This window comes from Rhipicephalus sanguineus, chromosome 1 (genome assembly GCF_013339695.2).
Source record: "Rhipicephalus sanguineus isolate Rsan-2018 chromosome 1, BIME_Rsan_1.4, whole genome shotgun sequence".
Classification (NCBI taxonomy): Eukaryota; Metazoa; Arthropoda; class Arachnida; order Ixodida; family Ixodidae; genus Rhipicephalus; species Rhipicephalus sanguineus.
Genome location: NC_051176.1, coordinates 211,760,891 through 211,778,947, shown reverse-complemented (window position 1 = coordinate 211,778,947; position 18,057 = coordinate 211,760,891). Strand labels below are relative to the sequence as shown.

General features: G+C 40.4%; 1 protein-coding gene across 2 annotated transcripts in view; it reads left to right on the top strand.

Moving 5' to 3' along the window:
• LOC119406819 (vesicle-associated membrane protein-associated protein B) overlaps window positions 1-18,057 on the top strand; it is a 58,695-nt gene that overhangs the window by 27,840 nt on the left and 12,798 nt on the right. Inside the window, exons 2-5 of one of the 2 annotated variants that reach the window (XM_037673556.2) lie at window positions 1,929-2,081; window positions 7,281-7,384; window positions 12,902-12,982; window positions 14,050-14,130. In XM_037673556.2, coding sequence (XP_037529484.1) covers window positions 1,929-2,081; window positions 7,281-7,384; window positions 12,902-12,982; window positions 14,050-14,130 — 419 coding nt within the window. The remainder of the gene's footprint in view (window positions 1-1,928; window positions 2,082-7,280; window positions 7,385-12,901; window positions 12,983-14,049; window positions 14,131-18,057) is intronic. The other variant, XM_037673562.2, reaches the window with a different exon arrangement.

The window sequence follows — 18,057 nt, the reverse complement described above, 5'->3', positions numbered from 1 at the left end:
TCTGGCAGCATGTCACCGGCTTAAAATGCAAGTGGCATTTTAAGTGGCGTAGTGAGGAATTTTCATTTGGAGGTGGTACACTTTGCTCTTTGCAGGTTGGTGTGTCGTGTATTGTTTTATGGTAGGTTTGCTGTCGTATACAGAATTTTCAGCAAAAGATACCTGATGTGTCGCTCACTTGCTCATACTGCAGCATGAATATAGTTTTATTTCTTCCTGCACACAGGGCCACCAATTCAAAAAACATGCTCTCACTGACACTGAAGCTTGAGTGATCTTATGGTGTTCCATTGGAGTGGGGTGCTAGTTCCTTATGATTCGGAGTGGCTGTTTTCAAATGACTTTAGAATCGATCATAAATAACAATGCTAGCAATAATTATACATTATGTTAAAGTATTTCAGGATTATCACACACAGACCCACACATAAAGCATTGAAATCACAAAAGTTGGGCTATCGGGGGTCATTTAATTCACATTTCCTCACTCGCTTTCTGGTTGAGGTACAATAAGGAAAGGACCTGTGCAATAGTTTTGTGAATGCAGCAAATATTGTGTATGCAATTGTGCTTTCATGGTGAAATGTCCTTATGAGAGATCTTGTTGTCTTTTGGTATCGACATTTTTGCCACACAGTTTCTAAAAGTCGGGGCTGCAAAGATTAGACAGAAAGATATTTGAAGATATACACATCTGTGCTACCTTGGTATGGCTTAGCAACTGTAGCAAAAGAGTTTTTTTTTGTGTGTGTTTTCCTGTCGGTTTGTATCCATTGCCATGCCTTAAGCACAAGCCCATAAGTTGTCTCTATCTTCATGAAGATATTTTATAAAGAAATGTAAGGAAATGGTAAGCATTCATTGCTTCATGTTGTCATTTTAGCACACATTTTCTTGTGGCTTATTGTCTGCTACCGTGCACCTGATGCGTGTAAGCCAGGCAGTTGACATTTTGGAGTACTGTGCTCTCATGTTGCATAAGGAAACCTCATAAATTTAGCAGCATTGAAGAAAACTGCTGCCATGAGTGTGGCTCTCCAAAATCAAATATTTGAGAGCTTAAATTAGTTCATAAACTCAAGTTTGCAGATACCGGGTTACAGGAGCTGTTGATGGCAGTAGCACAGCTGATAGCAATATCTTGTGGCATTTCATCCAACCACAATACATTACATTTTTTTTTTTTTCATTTGTGTCAGTGTTCTTATTAAAAGACAGTGATGAAAGTGCAGCGAGTTAATGATTATATTACTGTCAATGTATACCTGCAGTTCAGTAAACCATGCGAAGTCGCTACAGTATTAACTTTGTATGTCCTTGGTCAGGCTATGCATCATTAGGTGTCGCTAATAACGTTGTCCATCACATATACTTCTCTGGTTATCTACTCAGATCATAAGAAGCCTACGGACAAACTAAAATTCTCTAACTTGAGGCTGGGGTCATACTCAAAATTTACTGGGCCAAGTGCTTGAACCCTTTAAAACAATGCTGAAATCATCTGTGAGCCAGTGATGAAGTCTTGGGCAGGAACAATCTTTCAATCTTTAAAGAAAAATATTAAATCCTTTTCCCAGGTCTGAATAATGTAGCTATTAACAGTGTATTTATCATACTTGCAGATGCACCTTTATAATGAAAAAATTTAGCATGTCTCTTTAAAAATCTTGATTTGGCAGTTTGCATTCTTCTGCATTATTCGAAATGAGTATGATGTCTGAAATTACAGAAATAAAGTGATACAACTTACAATGTCTGAAAGCAGGCAGCAATATTTTTTTTTCTACTTACCTATGTGGAGTTTGGAATTGAAAACATTTTATACCTTATTCTGTGCTTGTCAATATCTGGATGTTGGTTTGAAAGGTGCTGCTAAGTTTACATGAAACTTCTCCTAATGTCTTTCCTCGTGTTTATGTACCACGCAGGCCCTTTCAATGATGTGGTTACTTCTCACCTAAAGTTGTCCAACCCAACAGACAAGCGAATCTGCTTCAAAGTAAAAACAACAGCACCAAAGCGCTATTGTGTACGGCCCAACAGTGGCATCCTTGAACCCAAGCAAGCCGTCCAAGTGGCTGGTAAGTACCCTGTATTTTCCTGGTTTGTCTTAAAAAGGTTTTTCTTTTTTGTGTGTGATGATTTCTTTGAGCCCACAGCTTTTTATTTATTATTTTATTATTATTGTTGTTTATTTTTTATTTTTATTTTATTTTATTTTTTCGTGTGTGTCATAGCAAAGTTTGTACTACGATTCAGGGAACATACATATAGGTAGTCAGGTGGGAGCTGATCTGCCAATAAAGTACTAAAAAGTTTTCTTATAAACTTTCAAGAGTAGGCAACCTACATCAAACTTCAAGTCAGCATTTTTTCACAGACCTTTAATTGCCCTATTTTGTGTCCACTCCAAGGCAAAGCCTTCTGCTTGCAACGTCCTTATCAACCAACAGCCTATACCTGCAGATTTTCTATCACTCCACCTTATCTACCCTCCTTGTCTGCACTCATTTTCTCTTGTATGGGGTGTTTCACGTGACCTGAACCAAGGATTTTTAAAAAGTGGTTAACCGCAACTGAATGAAACTGACATATGGTTTGCTGTCATGTTGCATTTGTTAGGGTACTTTTATATTGCACTTCATTTGTCAATTAAGATAAATTCCAAAATAACCAATCCAATTTTTTGTGGCAACGTACATGCTGCGTGGTAATTTTTTCCAGCATTTAAAGAAAGCCCGCAAAATATGAAATAAAACAGTGTGACTGCGCTCATGGGCTACCATATTACAGCACTCTCCAAGTATGCTTCAAGTGAAATAACAATGTGCACGGACCATCAACCTATCGCTTATCAGGGATGGCATTTCCTTGCTGTGTGCCACCACCAAAAATCCTGACGCACTGTGAAGCCAATGCCTAGAGCCGTGGCTGCTCACTTCACTGCGGTCTAGCAGTCCAGTCTTGCATCATGTGAACTTTCTGGAAGCACTTTTTGTGAGGAACTTTCTGTGAGGAAATAATGAAGGAACAGTGTAGGTCTTTTTCTGTAGACCTTTCTTAGCATAGTCACATATGCTCCCTAATTTTGTTCAGTGATGGTGCAACTTAGGGGGTGGGGGGGGGGGGCATGGGTCTTTACACCGGGGAAATCAATAACTTGATTTTTGGAAAATAGTATTTTTGGAATCAACATCTATTATTTTCCTAATCTACGAAGTTTCCCATCTCACAACTTCATATTTCGGCCAAAATATCAACTTGAAATGTATTGGGCAGCTGATTTTTGTCGGCGATAAAACTATGCATATTCCATGATGCCATGCTCGCATTTCACTGCCTCAAGGGTGTAGTAATGCTAGCCTGCTAATCTTTTGCAAGTGCACATGTGTATACACACTTGTGACTCTTCACAGTAAATTGCCACATTGGTTTGTTTTTCTGATTTTCTGGAAATACCAATTTTGCATGCCCAGCGAGATATTTGCTGTGACATATCAGTGGCTATCACGGAAGAATTCTTGCTGCATGAAGCTAAATGTTAGGTGCGCACAACATAGGAAGCAGATTTTAAATTTGTTTGGTTTTAAGTTTTTGATATTTGTCTTCCGTGACCACTGTGTGGCCATGTCCGAAACAATGGAGTGCACTTGTGCACTATAAAGTAAGAAATAATTACCCATTCATAGCAGTGCCTCCAGTGTTGAGTTTTGGGCTTTCTGCTTTTGATCCATATGTCATTTGTATAGTTTTGTGGTTATTTGTCCATTGTAGTTGGAACAAAAGACTTTTCTTTATTATGTAATGAAATAATAAACCCACAGAAAAAGTGTTTTACCAGCTGAAGAAGCCTGCAAACTTCTATCAAATTTGCTTAATTAAAAAAGAAACAAGGCCAGCTTTAAGATCCATGTCCCCCCTTAAAATGCATAGTTAGCTTTGTATGTTATTTGAATGTGGTAATGCATTTATGTGTGTGTGTGTAATCACACACACACACACACACACACACACAGTTAAAACTTCGATCTAACGAAGAAATTTTCATTCCCTGGCAAGTACCAATAGGAATCAATGTTGTCATCAACTTGATTTAACCAAGTTTTTCTGGAAATAAATGAGCAAAAATATAGTGATTTCTTCCCAATTTTTATACAGACTGCTTTTCTTCGGATGTGCGCTGTAACGCTATCACAGCGACCATAGTCACGACAGTAGTTTATTTTGACACGTCTGCATGCCGCAGTGGGTAGTGCTTTTAGATATCAAATGGTGCTGGGCGGTAGTAGTTTGTTGTCCCTGCAAATACTCCTACAGAAACACATTGGTTACTTTCATTATTTGATGGTTTATGCCACATATGGCACTGATAGTCTCCTTGGAACTTTCTTGTTTTGCCTGCTCGCACATTAGCTGCATTCCTTCTCTCCGTCTTTGAATGTTGGCAGCTTGTTGTAGCCTCACATGACCGTCTTCCTCACCGGCATCACCCAGACAGGGGAGAAATTCATGCTCGGGCTGCCCTCGTGGACTTTTCACACACGCAGGCATCACTCTTGGCAAATAAAATGTTGCGGTAGCTTTGAAGCGACGCTACATTACAATTTTAGATCTTGAAGGACTGAAAAATCTCTTGCTTGAATTTACAAAGTTCCCAATACAGTAGCCTCTCAGTAAACAGAAATCTGTTAAACGGAACTGCTGCTTAAATGGAACAAGTGCTTCTGACAATATTGGTTTCGTTCTCGTATTCTGCAACCCCTGGTCATCTGTCAGTAAACGGAACTCCTGTGTAACTGAACATATTTTGCTGGTCCCTTCAGGTTCCATTTAATGAGTCTACTGTATAAAGAAATAATTAAAGTGCTCCGATCACTTTGTTAAATAGTTTCAACTGTGTGTGTGTGTACGTGTGTGTGCGTGCATGCACGTGCACACTCGCAGAAACTCGCGCTTCTTGGATCTGGTGATTAATAAGTAATATGAAGTGCAGGCGCATGTACCAAAAAAAAAAAAAATTATTCGATGTTTTGACAGGGAACGTTAACATGGCCATGCAGTGGTCACTCAAAAGGCAAATTTAAAAAACTTGAAGCGAAACAAATTTAAGACCGATCCCCGGCTGAAACGTCAAACAAATGTAAATGCGCCTGCACTTCATATTGCTGATATATAAAGTCATTGCTTGGTTGTTTACTGGTTGCAGTGGCCTTTGCTCGTAACGTATAGTGCACATAATATGGCACTGGTTCTGAGAAAGCCTGCAAAGTGGGAGAAGGTTCTTAAAGAAGAAAAATGAACATTTGCCCTATTCGTAGCATGATGCTAGAGAAGGAACACATACATGTTTTACAGAAAAAAGCTTCCCAGTTGAAAGCTTTGTTCCGGTCCACGGTTCAAACTCAGACTGGAAATACCTTTCCAAGCTGGTTGCTCTACACAGTAAAAGCTCGTTAATTCGACCCCCGTTAATTCTGAAAATCGAATAATTCGGACATGTTCTCTGGTTCGGGCAAGCGTATGTATTGCTTAATGGCATCTAACTCTCATTAATTAAGTCATTATTGGCCGCAGCCCAGTTAACTCGGACGATCTTCGTAGCATGCCAAGCACAAAGCCCCGATAAAGTGCTACGCAAAAGAGCGAAAACTGTGTTCGCGAACAAGTGAAACGGCCGGGGGCCTTTAGAACTGTGTAGTCGCCATCCATGACTGTGCATTAGTGAGCCAGGTATATTCAGCAGCACATGCAGTGCTCAGCAGTTTCATTTCAACTGTGGACATAGACCACGCACGTGCCATCAGAACTGCATGGATGCTGTGATTGTGTCTTTAGCAACCACAATTTCGTTCACAGTGGGCAGCGCTCAGTAGCTTCATTTTGACTTCGGGCAATGCGCGCGCAACGTTACAAAACTCAAACAGGGTGGAAGTTGTTGAAGATGAAGAGCTTCAGCCGCGGTCCGTGTGCTGGCATAAAACTCGCTTCCTACACTGTGATCGACAAATGATCAGTTGCCATTTGCCAGCGATTTTTCCGGCAAAAAAGAAAATTATCGTCACATGCACATGGTGGTGTTGGTGGTAGCGGTACGTAATAAGGGATGGGTTTAGAGTACATTTTGGCTTAGGCACAGGAATATTGAGCCACAGTCACATTGTGAATATAATCATTAGTGACAAAAATTGAGCCACAGTCACATTGTGAATATAATCTTTAGTGACAAATTGTGGCTTTTACACTGCTCTTATGTAAAATAAGTGCTGGAATTAAGTATTCATCAAGAAAATGGAAAATGCATTGATGTAATACACTTGTTTATTGCTTTCTTGATACTTTTGATAATTCGGCGTTCAGTTAATTCTAACATTTTTTTTCCGGTCCCATGAAATCTGAATTAATGAGCTTTTACTGTATCAGAGTTTCCTATTACAATTAATATCCCGGGCTGAATCACAGCTTGAGGCAAGGGATAATGAATGTGGCAAATCTTTTCTGCAGAAGGTCACCTGCTATATTAAGTGTCCCTTGTTTTGATTTGTCATATAATTCAGCAATCAGCTATCCAGGCTTCCTGATTAGCTGAGATGGTAGAGCAACCACCCCGGAAAGACATTGGTCCTGGGTTCAGACTCCGAACCAGGGCAAATTTTCCTTCAGCTTTGAAGCTTTCTGTTTGCAAAACCTGCGTGCATTGTCTTTGTAGCTTCTGGCTGCAAGTTGGGGAATGTTCGTTTTCACTTTCATGAACCTTCCTCCTTGAAGGCTTGAAATTTAAAATATTCCTTGCTTCAATTTGTCAATTAAATCAGCCTTGTACTGCTAGCCTCCTCTTTAGCTTGGATAGTAGGGCAAGTGATTTAAAAAAAACATTGGTCCTAGCTTCAGTTCCCGAATTAGCACAAATTTGTCTTCAGTTGTAAAGCTTTCTTTTTGCATAACCCATGGGAATTTTCTTTGTATCTTTGTGCTATTAGATGGGTGTAGGTTTATTATTGCTTTCTAAAAGTTCAGTTTCATTGTTCTCAGATATAGATAAACCGGCTTACATATATACACCATTTGGAGGTCCCAAAGTAAGAAACTGTAAGAAACTGCCAGGGGGACCTCCTATTATTGGGAAGTCCCCCTGTTAGATTTTAGGACGTCCCCTTATCATAAAGAATGCATTATCACGTTCACCTGCATTCTAAAAGTATCCAAGTGAATATAATTGAGGCTGTTGCTTACCTTTAGACTAATCGGCTCTCCTAATACTCATTTGCCACCTGGACTTGCAGTCATGCTCCAGCCATTTGAGTATGACCCAACAGAAAAGAACAAGCACAAGTTTATGGTCCAAACCATGATTGCTCCGGATGGTGATGTGAATCAGGATACTGTGGTGCGTAAAACATTTGACTTCATTCTTCTATACTTGTATTTTCTAGATAATGGTTTCTGGAAATATGTTTTACTTGTAATAGTTCATGTTATTCCACAAAAGTGCACTGTCAAATGGTTGACTATTTCCCCCTTTGATAAATGCAGAGGCTATTGAATGTATCGAGCTTTAGTGCTAACCAGCAGTAACTGGCAGTGGCTCTACTTTATTCAGCGTGGAAAAGTATTACAAAGGAGATGAATGTGAACCTGTATGGTAAATGAATAACATTTAGTAATCTTATTGCCTTCATACTTTCAACTATTATTGCAATACGAATTATATGGATACTCCAGGCACATTTTTGCTCTCATCGTCACCATGAGGTTCTGTGTAAAGTCTAAGGGCAATAACATACCCTGCTCATCGTATATTCTATGTGTGAGTGGAAGTGTGCTAAGGCAGCCAGCAATTGCTGCCTCAAGCAGACTGGAGACATGTCAGCAGTCTTTTGTTGCGCGAAAGGCCGATGTGGGGTGCGGGAGGGGTGACCCCGCAGGAACTGCTTGCTTTGAGCTGCCGGGTGCAGTTGCGCATGCCCTCTCTATTAAGGTTTAACAGACAGGTTGTACCTTTGTACATTCTGTGTTCACACCCCTCGGTTTGCATTGAAGCTACAGCGCAAAGGTCACTTTGTTTGCTGCAGCGATCGCATTACCTTATGCCAGTGTTTTGAGTTGTGACAGGTCGGATGCTAAAGTAGTTAGCTGCTAGCCTTGCTTTGTATAACATTCCAGTTTGTTTGACTTTGGTGCACTATGCAGCTTGTACACAATAAAAGAAAGATTGTATCTGCAAGTGTAAAAATTGCCTTAGTTGAACAAAGGAACTAGTATATGGGTCCTGATACATGTGACGCTATGCTTGGCATCTGATGATTGATTTGATTGAAAATGAAAAGGCAGCTGAAGTATAAAAGATAACACAAAAATATTTGTGAAATTTACGTGCATACATATCTACAAGTAGGCAATAGTTTTCCCTTTAACATAAGGATACAAGTTTATCATACAACAAAATATTCGAGGCACTTAAGTGTCTTTTGTGCAGCAGCCGCAGCAAATTACTTGGTGGTGGTCACAACAGCGATCTCACTCAGCTGTTCTGAGTGGTTTTTTTCTATCTCCTCTATCGCAGTCATGACATATCATGCATTCAGTTGAGTCCGTTCGCGTAATCTGGTTAAATAGCCACTTAAATTTCCGTGTACGTGCCGAGCTCCTGGCATTTTTTTTCCAGGACTAACTTTTTGCTTTTGTGTCTGAAAGAATATTCCACAATGCGCGTAGCAACATTATATGGCGCTGAATGTGTGAAAAAGTGGTGGTTATATTTATGTGCGTGTAATAAATGCATCGTTTGTTATTTTAACATATTGATTTCCGTGAGATTTCTTCAGCACCTTTCTGAAAATGCTTGACAAGTATTTATTTGAAACATCTGACAATATACGTTCATGTTCTTTATACACAGGAAGTGCATGTAAAAACATACGTTGAATCTTTTTCATGATGTCTGATGCATGATACTGTGCCGAAAAGTAATTCAGCTTCGGATGCTTGATGCTAGCTGATTCTACAAATATAGTGACGCACTCCTCATAACTTTGTTGAAAAGGCTGCGGAATTATATATTCATTAGAAGTGGCTTGCAAATATTCTTGACAGTTCTTAGCAGGGCAATGTCATCAAATTAATGTATACAGGGTGTTTCAAAAAATGTCCAACCTTCTCAAAAAATCAGGAAAATGCGATATTTGCTCGGGGCTTTCAGAATTGCTTTTTCTGTAGCGGCAGGAATCTTAAGGTAGTTAAGGACATCATTTAGGACTGTAATTAAGAAAGTTGCATTAATTAACTTTTTAATTAATGGAGTTAGGTGATTGTGTCAAATGGGAGAATTGAAGTTCTTCATGCCAGGAACCCATCTGAGCTTTGAGATTTCGAAAAAGCGTCCTATAGTAATTGTTGTGGCGTAATGAAATTCAACGAAATGCAACGGCTTTCAACAGCGAAAGCTATCGAATTCGGTTGGTTTTCATTACTTTGTAATTATTACTAGAGGCCGCTTTTTCGAAATCTCAATGTTGGGGTGGGTCTCTGGCACGAAGAACTCAGATTCTCCTATTTGACACAGTCACCTAACTCCACTAATTAAAAAGTTAATTAATTTAACTTTCTTAATTACTGTCTTAAGTCCATCTTAAGATGCCTAGCGCTACAGAAAAAGTAATTCACTCATTTTGGATGTCTCAGAAGAATATGGTAGTTGCGTTCTTCCATGTTTCTGTTTAGGTTTCGCCATTGAACTTCATTGAATTTCATTACTTTGTAATTATTACTAGATACCACTTTTCCGAAATCTCAAAGTTGGGTTGGGTTTCTGGCATGAAGAACTTCAATTCTCCCATTCGACACAACCACCTAACTCCACTAATTAAAAAGTTAAGTTAACTTTTTAATTACGGTCACAAATAATTTCTTTAACCATCTTAAAATCCCTGCCACTACATAAAAACCAATTCTGAAGGCAGCAATGACATATCGCATTTTCCTGATTTTTTGAAAAGGTTGGACACATTTCTTGAAACACCCTGTATATAAGGCCGATCACTGGAGTGACTAATATCTCGAAGAATGAAGCTACAACTGAAGTTTTCTTTAACTAAAGATACAAAACCACGAAATGGCGGGGATCAACTGAAGCTATATATATATATTCATGCGTGACAATCGCTTACCCGTTTTTTTTTTTTTTCGAGGCGGCCGGGTCAAGTGACAACCACGTTTTTATATTTACACAAGTATATTATAGTAGCACACAAAACCACGGCTGCTGTAGGACAGTCAAGTATGTACGTACCTTTGTTGGAGCGAGCACGGGTGCCTTTGTAGAAAAGATATAATAGAAAAAATAAACAGTAATAGATGACAGAACCACATGACGGAGACTGCCAGAAGACAATCACGTTGGTGTGCAACGAAGATTCGCCAGTGCCTGACAGCGGCTAACGTCAAAGGAGCAAAACGAAAGGTTTTATGGTTTGCACAGACTGGAAGAAGACATGGGAAGCCAAAATTTGGGCTCACAAGCTGGAGGCATAACAAAACAATAATAAAAAATAAGAAAACAGAGACGAGTATAAGAAGTGTCCCCCCCCCCTTTCCCCCTTTTTTTGTTGTTTACCGTACAGCTGTCAAAAGCAACCCACCTTAACTTTGTCCCTGTGAGTCACTCACAATGTGTGTGTTGGCTGCCACGTTTGAAATGAAATCTTGTCGTCACCCACCAGCCGCTTTTCTACACTTTTTTTGTCTCCGCACGTTTTGCTGAGGTAAGTTTGAGTCTGTGCCCCGTACCGCTAATGACCACAGACAACCCAACTCTCTGAATAAAAGGGATACACGTGCTTTTCACGGCAGCCAACATCAGTACCACATGGCATTGCGGGGCAACGCACGCCACCGCAACGCGACAGCGTTCGTAAACAACCGGAACCGATGAAAAAGGTGCCGCGGGTTGAAAGGTGGGAACTAAAAAAAAAACGAGAGATAAGAGTAAACGGGAAGGTGGTGTCACGGCTGCTGGATTTCAACAACGTTTGAAACAAGCCGCCGTTTGCAGCTAGCAGGGATGAGCCCTGAATTCATAATAAATAAAATAACTTCTCACATTTTATCCAGACTTTATGTTTACTGTTCAATTCGTTACACGATCATGAAAACGGCGTAACGCGGGAAGAGACAGAAATGCTGAAAAACGCAGGAATGCAAGCAGTTGTGTTCGTGTGTTTTTCAGCCTTTTCATCACTCTTTCCGTCTGACCGTTTTCATATTAATCAATCCGTAACAGCTCGCCCGATTGTCAGTATTGAAGATGTAGTCACTGAAATTTCAAAGTGACTCGAATCTCCTTTTATGAGATGGTCGCACATATGATATAAGCATTATTTCATGGAAGTTGCATGCGATACCGTACCGTATGTGTACTATAAAAATGTTTGGAGGAAGGAAAAGGTTTATCTTATTTTGTGTCAAATAAACAGTGGCCGCTGCTGTTTCTGAGATCACTTTTTTTGAAATGAAGTGATTAAACCTGAAGCAACATACTCAGAGCCAAAATAAATAATTTCGATGCATTAGGAAAGGTGCAGCGCCTCCAGGTTAGTTAGTTGTGGTCTTCTAGGATACCAAAAAAATATGCCCACGCGATTACTACCGCAAAAAGCGATCGGTGCGCGAAGTTTCATCTTTGGCAAGGCAAGAACAAAAATTGCCAAGCGTTGCAAGAATGTACAAGAAATATCGGTAATTAACTGATGTGTACACGCTAGATAAATTTTAGAAGAAGATTTCGGGCGTCACATGAAGACGCACGCGCTCAAGCATAACTGCCGCAAGCGCGCCGCGCATGTGATCCCGCGGGCGTCTGCGAACCCCCCCACCCCCTCGGTGGCACCGCGGTGGTGGTCCGGGAAACTAGGCCCGTCACGCCGGTTTCTGAGCACGCGGCAGGCCGTACCCGTGCGCTTTTTATCCAGTGGCCGTGGTCATGTAATCTTAACTCATCCTTTGTCTGTGCCACGCTGCACGTTTACCCGAACATGTAATCTTCCATCTTAAGGTTCTTGGTCACGTGACTATGTCACGTGGTATTATGACTTGTGCTCGAACGGGGCAAAGACAATTTTGAGAGTGGACTACCGAATTTTGGGGGTGGGACAAAATATCTGGAGCGGGCTAGGTCAGCTTTCGACATGTGCCAACTCAATTCTCGAATTGGGCAAAGTCAATTTTTTTGGGGTGTGGGACAGGTTGGTTTTCATTGACATTGAAGTATGACTTTATCACTTGGTCATGGGGGTTTTGTCACCATCGGACGTTAATGCTGCATGGAGGCTGGATTTTCCACTTCATTAGCAAAGTAGCAAATAATGCTTTTGCATTAATAACAGCTCCACATTGTTGCTTATCCTGTGCCTTTGCATAGCAGCATTGCCTTCTGTATCAGAATGGTTTAGAAAAGTGCTTTCACAGTTGCCAAGATTTCTAAGGAATAGTACATCTGAAGCAGCCACTCTATGGCCTTTAGTTTTGTGTTTTGTCCATATATCTCCATCTACTGTTGTACGAAAGTAGGGGAATGGTTCGGAGGGTTGTTGCCTGGATCTCAACATCGCATACCAACACATTTTAGGTGTGCGTGTGTGTGTGTGCAGTTTTCTTGCGATTCATTTTTGCAGTGTACAAGTTTTGTAGACGATGGGTAAGGTATGCACTGAAGTGTGGTAGTGAGTGTTCAAAAGTCCACTCTTTGAGGTAATGCAACTGCAGTGAAGATGTCAAATACATCATATGGTCGTGTGTGTGTGTTTGCATGTTGCATTGTATAATGAACATGGAGAATATTAGTTCAAACTGCTGAGCCCTCAACTTATTATATTGCTGATTGCCGATTAATGTAGTGCTTTCATTTCAGTGGAGAGATGCCAACCCGGAAAGCCTCATGGACTCAAAATTGAGGTGTGTCTTTGAAATGCCAACTGAGGCTACTCCTCAGGTGAGTTTTAGCGGCGCCTTCAAGCTTTTACTATCTTTCTACTTTTTATTTATATTTCTCGGTATAACTTGGTATGTTGTCTGTGATATGGTATCTGTGAAGTGTATTGCCACAGTTCATAGCTGTTGTGTACCTTTACTTTGACTGGAAGCATATATGGGCAGTAAGTTGAAATAAACTTGTGTAACCTGCCAAGTAGTGAACAGTATTCAATATAGAGCTTACATTTATTCCAACACGTTTTTTGGCATTTCATTACGATGCATTTCTTCATATAATGTCACATTAAGTGCAATGCGGTGGTCCTGGCTTATATTTATATTTGTTTGTTGCCCTTGCCATCTGATATGGCTTCAGCTTGATTGAAACAAGCATTCTCTTGTATTGATATACACATGCTGCTGTGGCCAAAGGTGGCTAAGCATTCTGCTGTTCAGCATGAAGTTATGGTTTCCATTTGCAGCTGTGGTGCCTGCATTCCATTCGCAGCGCTGGTGGTTAATCACTGAAATGCTTGAATACTCGGATTTCAATTTAAGAACCCCAGGCAACCATTACAGTTTTAGTTTAAAATGACCTTCATAACCAGGTGCACAGTTTCAACGCCCAGATTTTGTTTTCTTCTTTCACGTGTTGGCATAGTGCACAGATATTTTCAAAGCTATGTTCAACATAATACCTAAAGATCCACTTTTGGTTGTTAAATCTGAACACTCAAAAACCTCCCACCTATTTCCCATTAGTTTCAATGAAAACTCATTCCACTTGTTCTTTTTCATCTTTTTGGATTACTTTCTTTTTTTTCACCTTTTGGCCCACTTGGTACTGCATATTCATTTTAATGTCTTTGATGCCGAATTGTTTTATATCATGTTCGTAAGAGTTCATATACTAGGACTTCGTGGTTCTGTTGTAGACCTACAACTAACTCCTGCCAGTGTGTATGCATGGCTGTATGTAGGTTTGTCTGTCTTCCCTCCTCCTGCCTCTAAAACCCTTGTGGGTCAGCCTTCTCCAAGTCACTGTGTGTGCCCCGCGGCCGAAATGTTTTCCCCCTTTTCCCATAGAATAACCTAGACGTGAGCACGTCCCATGGGGACGAGAAGGGAGCTGCCCCTAAGGGAGAGTGTGCCCCCAAATCCCCCAAGGTGAGTTTCAGAGGTGCCCCTTCTCTGGCCTCCCTTGTCTTCTTTGACCATTGCAGTGTGTACATGTGCTGCTTACACACTTCACTGGGGGCCTCAGTTCAGTGCGCACATTTTGTTAGCATGTGGTCTGCTACTTGTCTTGCTTTTTTTCCCCATTTGTTTGACATCTTTCTGGACATCCTGTTGGTATTCATGTCTACTTTTTAATGCCACTGTTATATTCAGTTTAATTTAGTTGATGAATTGTAGTACACAGTTGATTGCTTTAATCTGCTCTTTTGTTGTATCATAACTAGAGGTAGTAGCTGTTGGTGTCCCTAGTAGCAAAGAAAAAAAAAATATCCAGACCACATTAGGGAGGTCTTTTGTGCACAATAGGCAGCAAAATTTACAGTCTTGAATACATCCTGTTCAGCTTATGTAGGGCTGGGCAAAGATACTCTGTAATTGCATCATAATACAATACAACATACTCGGGCAATAAGTAGTTGAGATACAGATGCAAGATACTACTGCTTTTATTGTATCTGATACGATACTTTCCATTTGTATCTTAAAACACCATGATACGTTTGCAAATCTCTTATTATAGGTATATATAATGTAGCAGCAAACATTCATGTGCAAAAATGTATAAGAATTTCCTAACTCCAACCACCCATGTTTCATTTGAATGAAATGTCTGTTAGTATCAAAATATTTTTGTCTTTCTTGCTCAAAGTATATAATATTTTCATTCCGAAACAATTTATCGGAGTTCCCTTTGCTACTTAACCCTGTAATGCACCTGTAGAGTTGCACATCAAGAGAAATTTAAAACATCTAGTTCATTTTTCCTTCTGGCACGGGGAGTATATTAGTACAAGAAAAAAAATTAAATATTGTTCGACTTCTGACTTTAATACGTATTACCCTAATTAATTTGAAGTTGGTTTTTTTAACTATCTACAGATAAAATTCTCTCCGGCTTATAAAATGTGCTACTTTGCAGTTCATGCTAGTTTGCCTATGTATAAACCCAAATTTAGAGATATTGAATTGGTATATCATTCGTGATACAGTGTGTACTTTAAAGCTCTTTATGCACTTTGCCATCAGTGGTTTTCGCTTGCAGCTTTTGTAATTGATAGCAGTCATTGCTCTCCTTGCTAACCGGCTAGCGGGTCGCCATCTAATTACAAGGATGTCAACAAACCTCTGCACCATGGTGCAAATACCAATGTGCAGCTTTAGCTCGTCTGTAAATATATTATCATTTATGAACTACCGGTTCACCAGACAGATGTACAGCAGCAACACTGGTAGTGACCTTTTTTTGTGAAGGATTGTGTATACAGAGAACACACAACAATCCAATGAATCTTCATATTCAACTTCTGTCGCCATAAAGCGTTTATTAATGGTGTATTCGTTCAGATACAATCGTTTTGCCATTTGTCTTCTATGAGAAATCTTGTGCAGCCCAAAAATGTTTCATGTGTATTTTAGTGGCACAAAGTGGCACAGGATACTGCCGCTATTCACACTACTGCCACTTATATTTCTGATTACCTTGTAATTTGCAACAGCAAGAAATTTATGGGTGAGCTAAAAAAAAAAAAAGTATATCTTTGTAAAATTGCAAGTTGGTTCCATGCCACACAACAGCGAATGTGCAGAAACGTGATACAGGCGGCATCACTAATCGCACGAACTATTGTCAACCTACCTGTTAAGGTCGCACAGTAGAAAATTTTGTCCACTTACCGTTAAGGGTCTGTGGAGCTGTATCGGTAATTGTTTCTGTAAGCATTCCACGGAATCAGTATGAGAGTGTATTCAGGCTGCACCGTGGTTTCTTCCGAGCTCTTCGTTTGTAGTGAATGGGGTTCTGTAACTTGAAAGCTGTGGCAGTATTTCCTGAAACATTGCGTGTGGAGGGTGGGTTTCAGAGAAGAGAGCTGCTGCGGTGGGACATCAAAAAAGGAAGGCCATCCCACAGGGTGCCACTAAACAGGCCGTACGGCCGCGACGAACAAAAAGCAGAAACTGGGTCCCGAGCAGCCGTATCAGGTGGCCACTGACTACAGTAGTGTGGAACGCTGGCAGCATTGCCGAGAGGGAGTGTCATCCAAGTCCGTTTCTCTTTGCTGAGGATATAGGGATGTATGCAGTTTGTGCGTGTGTGTGGGTTTCCCCTCCCAGACTTAGCGCTAATGAGTAGTTGAAAAATAGGACCTGGAGAGTTTGCTGGACACAGCCCAGTGTTTCTGGTGATTTTAGGTGGCTCTTTTAGTAATGACCTTGACAGGGTTGTCCCTATTATTCTAAGCATCTTCTCCTCTGAGGGGCATGGTTTGAATTTCGCCCATGAATTGACAAAGGACAACCATATCCAGTTCTTAGGCCTTAAATTGCATTTTACTCATGCCCACATTTGTTGGTCATACATTCTAAAAGAACACTAAAGAGAAAAATCATTTTTCTCATATTAGTAAATTACTCTTTCACATCCAAAACCACCACGCTTGCAGCGAGAAGAGGCTTGCTAAGCGAGAAAATGCGAAAAAAAGAAGTTGCAGGTGGCGACACCACGTTGAATTTCCCGCAGAAAACACCGGGACATCGTAGATTTCGACGGTGTCTGCTAGGTCTTACGCAGTTCCTAATCAGTAAAAATGAAGTACTTTGTCCTCTGAAGAGGTCCGTAGACTTAACAAATTTCAAGGTATTTCGTTCAGCCAATGTCATCAAAATACGAAAAATACGCTTTGAAATCCTTAGTCACTCGCAGAGATTGTGGCACGAAATTCAGAAATGAAATTTTGACCTTCATTTTCTCCTCTGTTAATAAACCTATGGTTGTGAAATTAACTACATTAGAGTTCTCAGAGTACAATTTATCAATCTAAAGTGATTCATTGTTTCACTTTAGTGTCCCTTTAAGGTCCAGCAGAAGCATACTACCTTTCAAGAGTGCACATTCTAAACTTGTGAAACATGGCATCATAATGTCTAGCTGCTTCTCCGCCTTACGAAAATCTTCTGCACATACATCAAGTTTCACTTATTAGGTCATGCGTCTGCTGTCTGCTGGCTACCTGCTGTAGCACAGCCGAAAGCCTGCTTCAGTAGCTAAAATGCTCAGACAAGCAAGAGCAGTGATTGAACCAACACCACCTTTTGTCACGCTATATTTGCATTGTCTGTCACACAATGTTAAGAAGGTCGCACAAAGCTGTGGCATTCACGTCATCTCAATGCCTTGCGAACTTCAAAAAGTGTGCCTGCTGCTGACTAAAACAAAACAAGAGATTTCTAGCAAAAGAACCATCAGAGGAAGTTCACTAGCTGCATTCCAGTTTTATCTACAAGATACCTCTTTCGTGCAGTCGGTCTTACATAGGCAAAACCAGCCGATGTTTCAATTAGCTTAGTAGCACAACCGATCCTTGCGCACCGGCATGAGTAGTCATCTCGCCTTGCGTTGCAAGAGTTGCGAAAATCAAAACTGTTTGCCTTGGCCTTCAGCAGGAACTCGGTGTTTTCCAGATAAGTCCAGAACCAAGTGAAGCCCTCAAGGCGTTTCAAATTGCAAGAAATGGAGATAACTGTGTCAGCTCTCCTTCTATATCACTATCAAAGAAAGAAATAGAATTCTTAGAAGGGCACAGTTCTATGCTTCGTGTATGTGTTTATGCTCCTGTTTTCGTCCTGACTGTGCACTTGAAGACTGAAGTGCAAAGTGCCATATGTATTGCACTTGTAATAGACGAGCACCAATGTTGCACTTAGGCATGTCTGTAGTATGTCTGGTGCCTCTGATAAAGTTCGTCTAAGTACCTTTTTTTTTTAATCTCCAGGTAATCTGCTGCCAGCAATGTCGAAATTCGTATCTTATACGTAGTTTTCACTTTGTTGCTCACTTTATTGCTCACTTTATTTCAC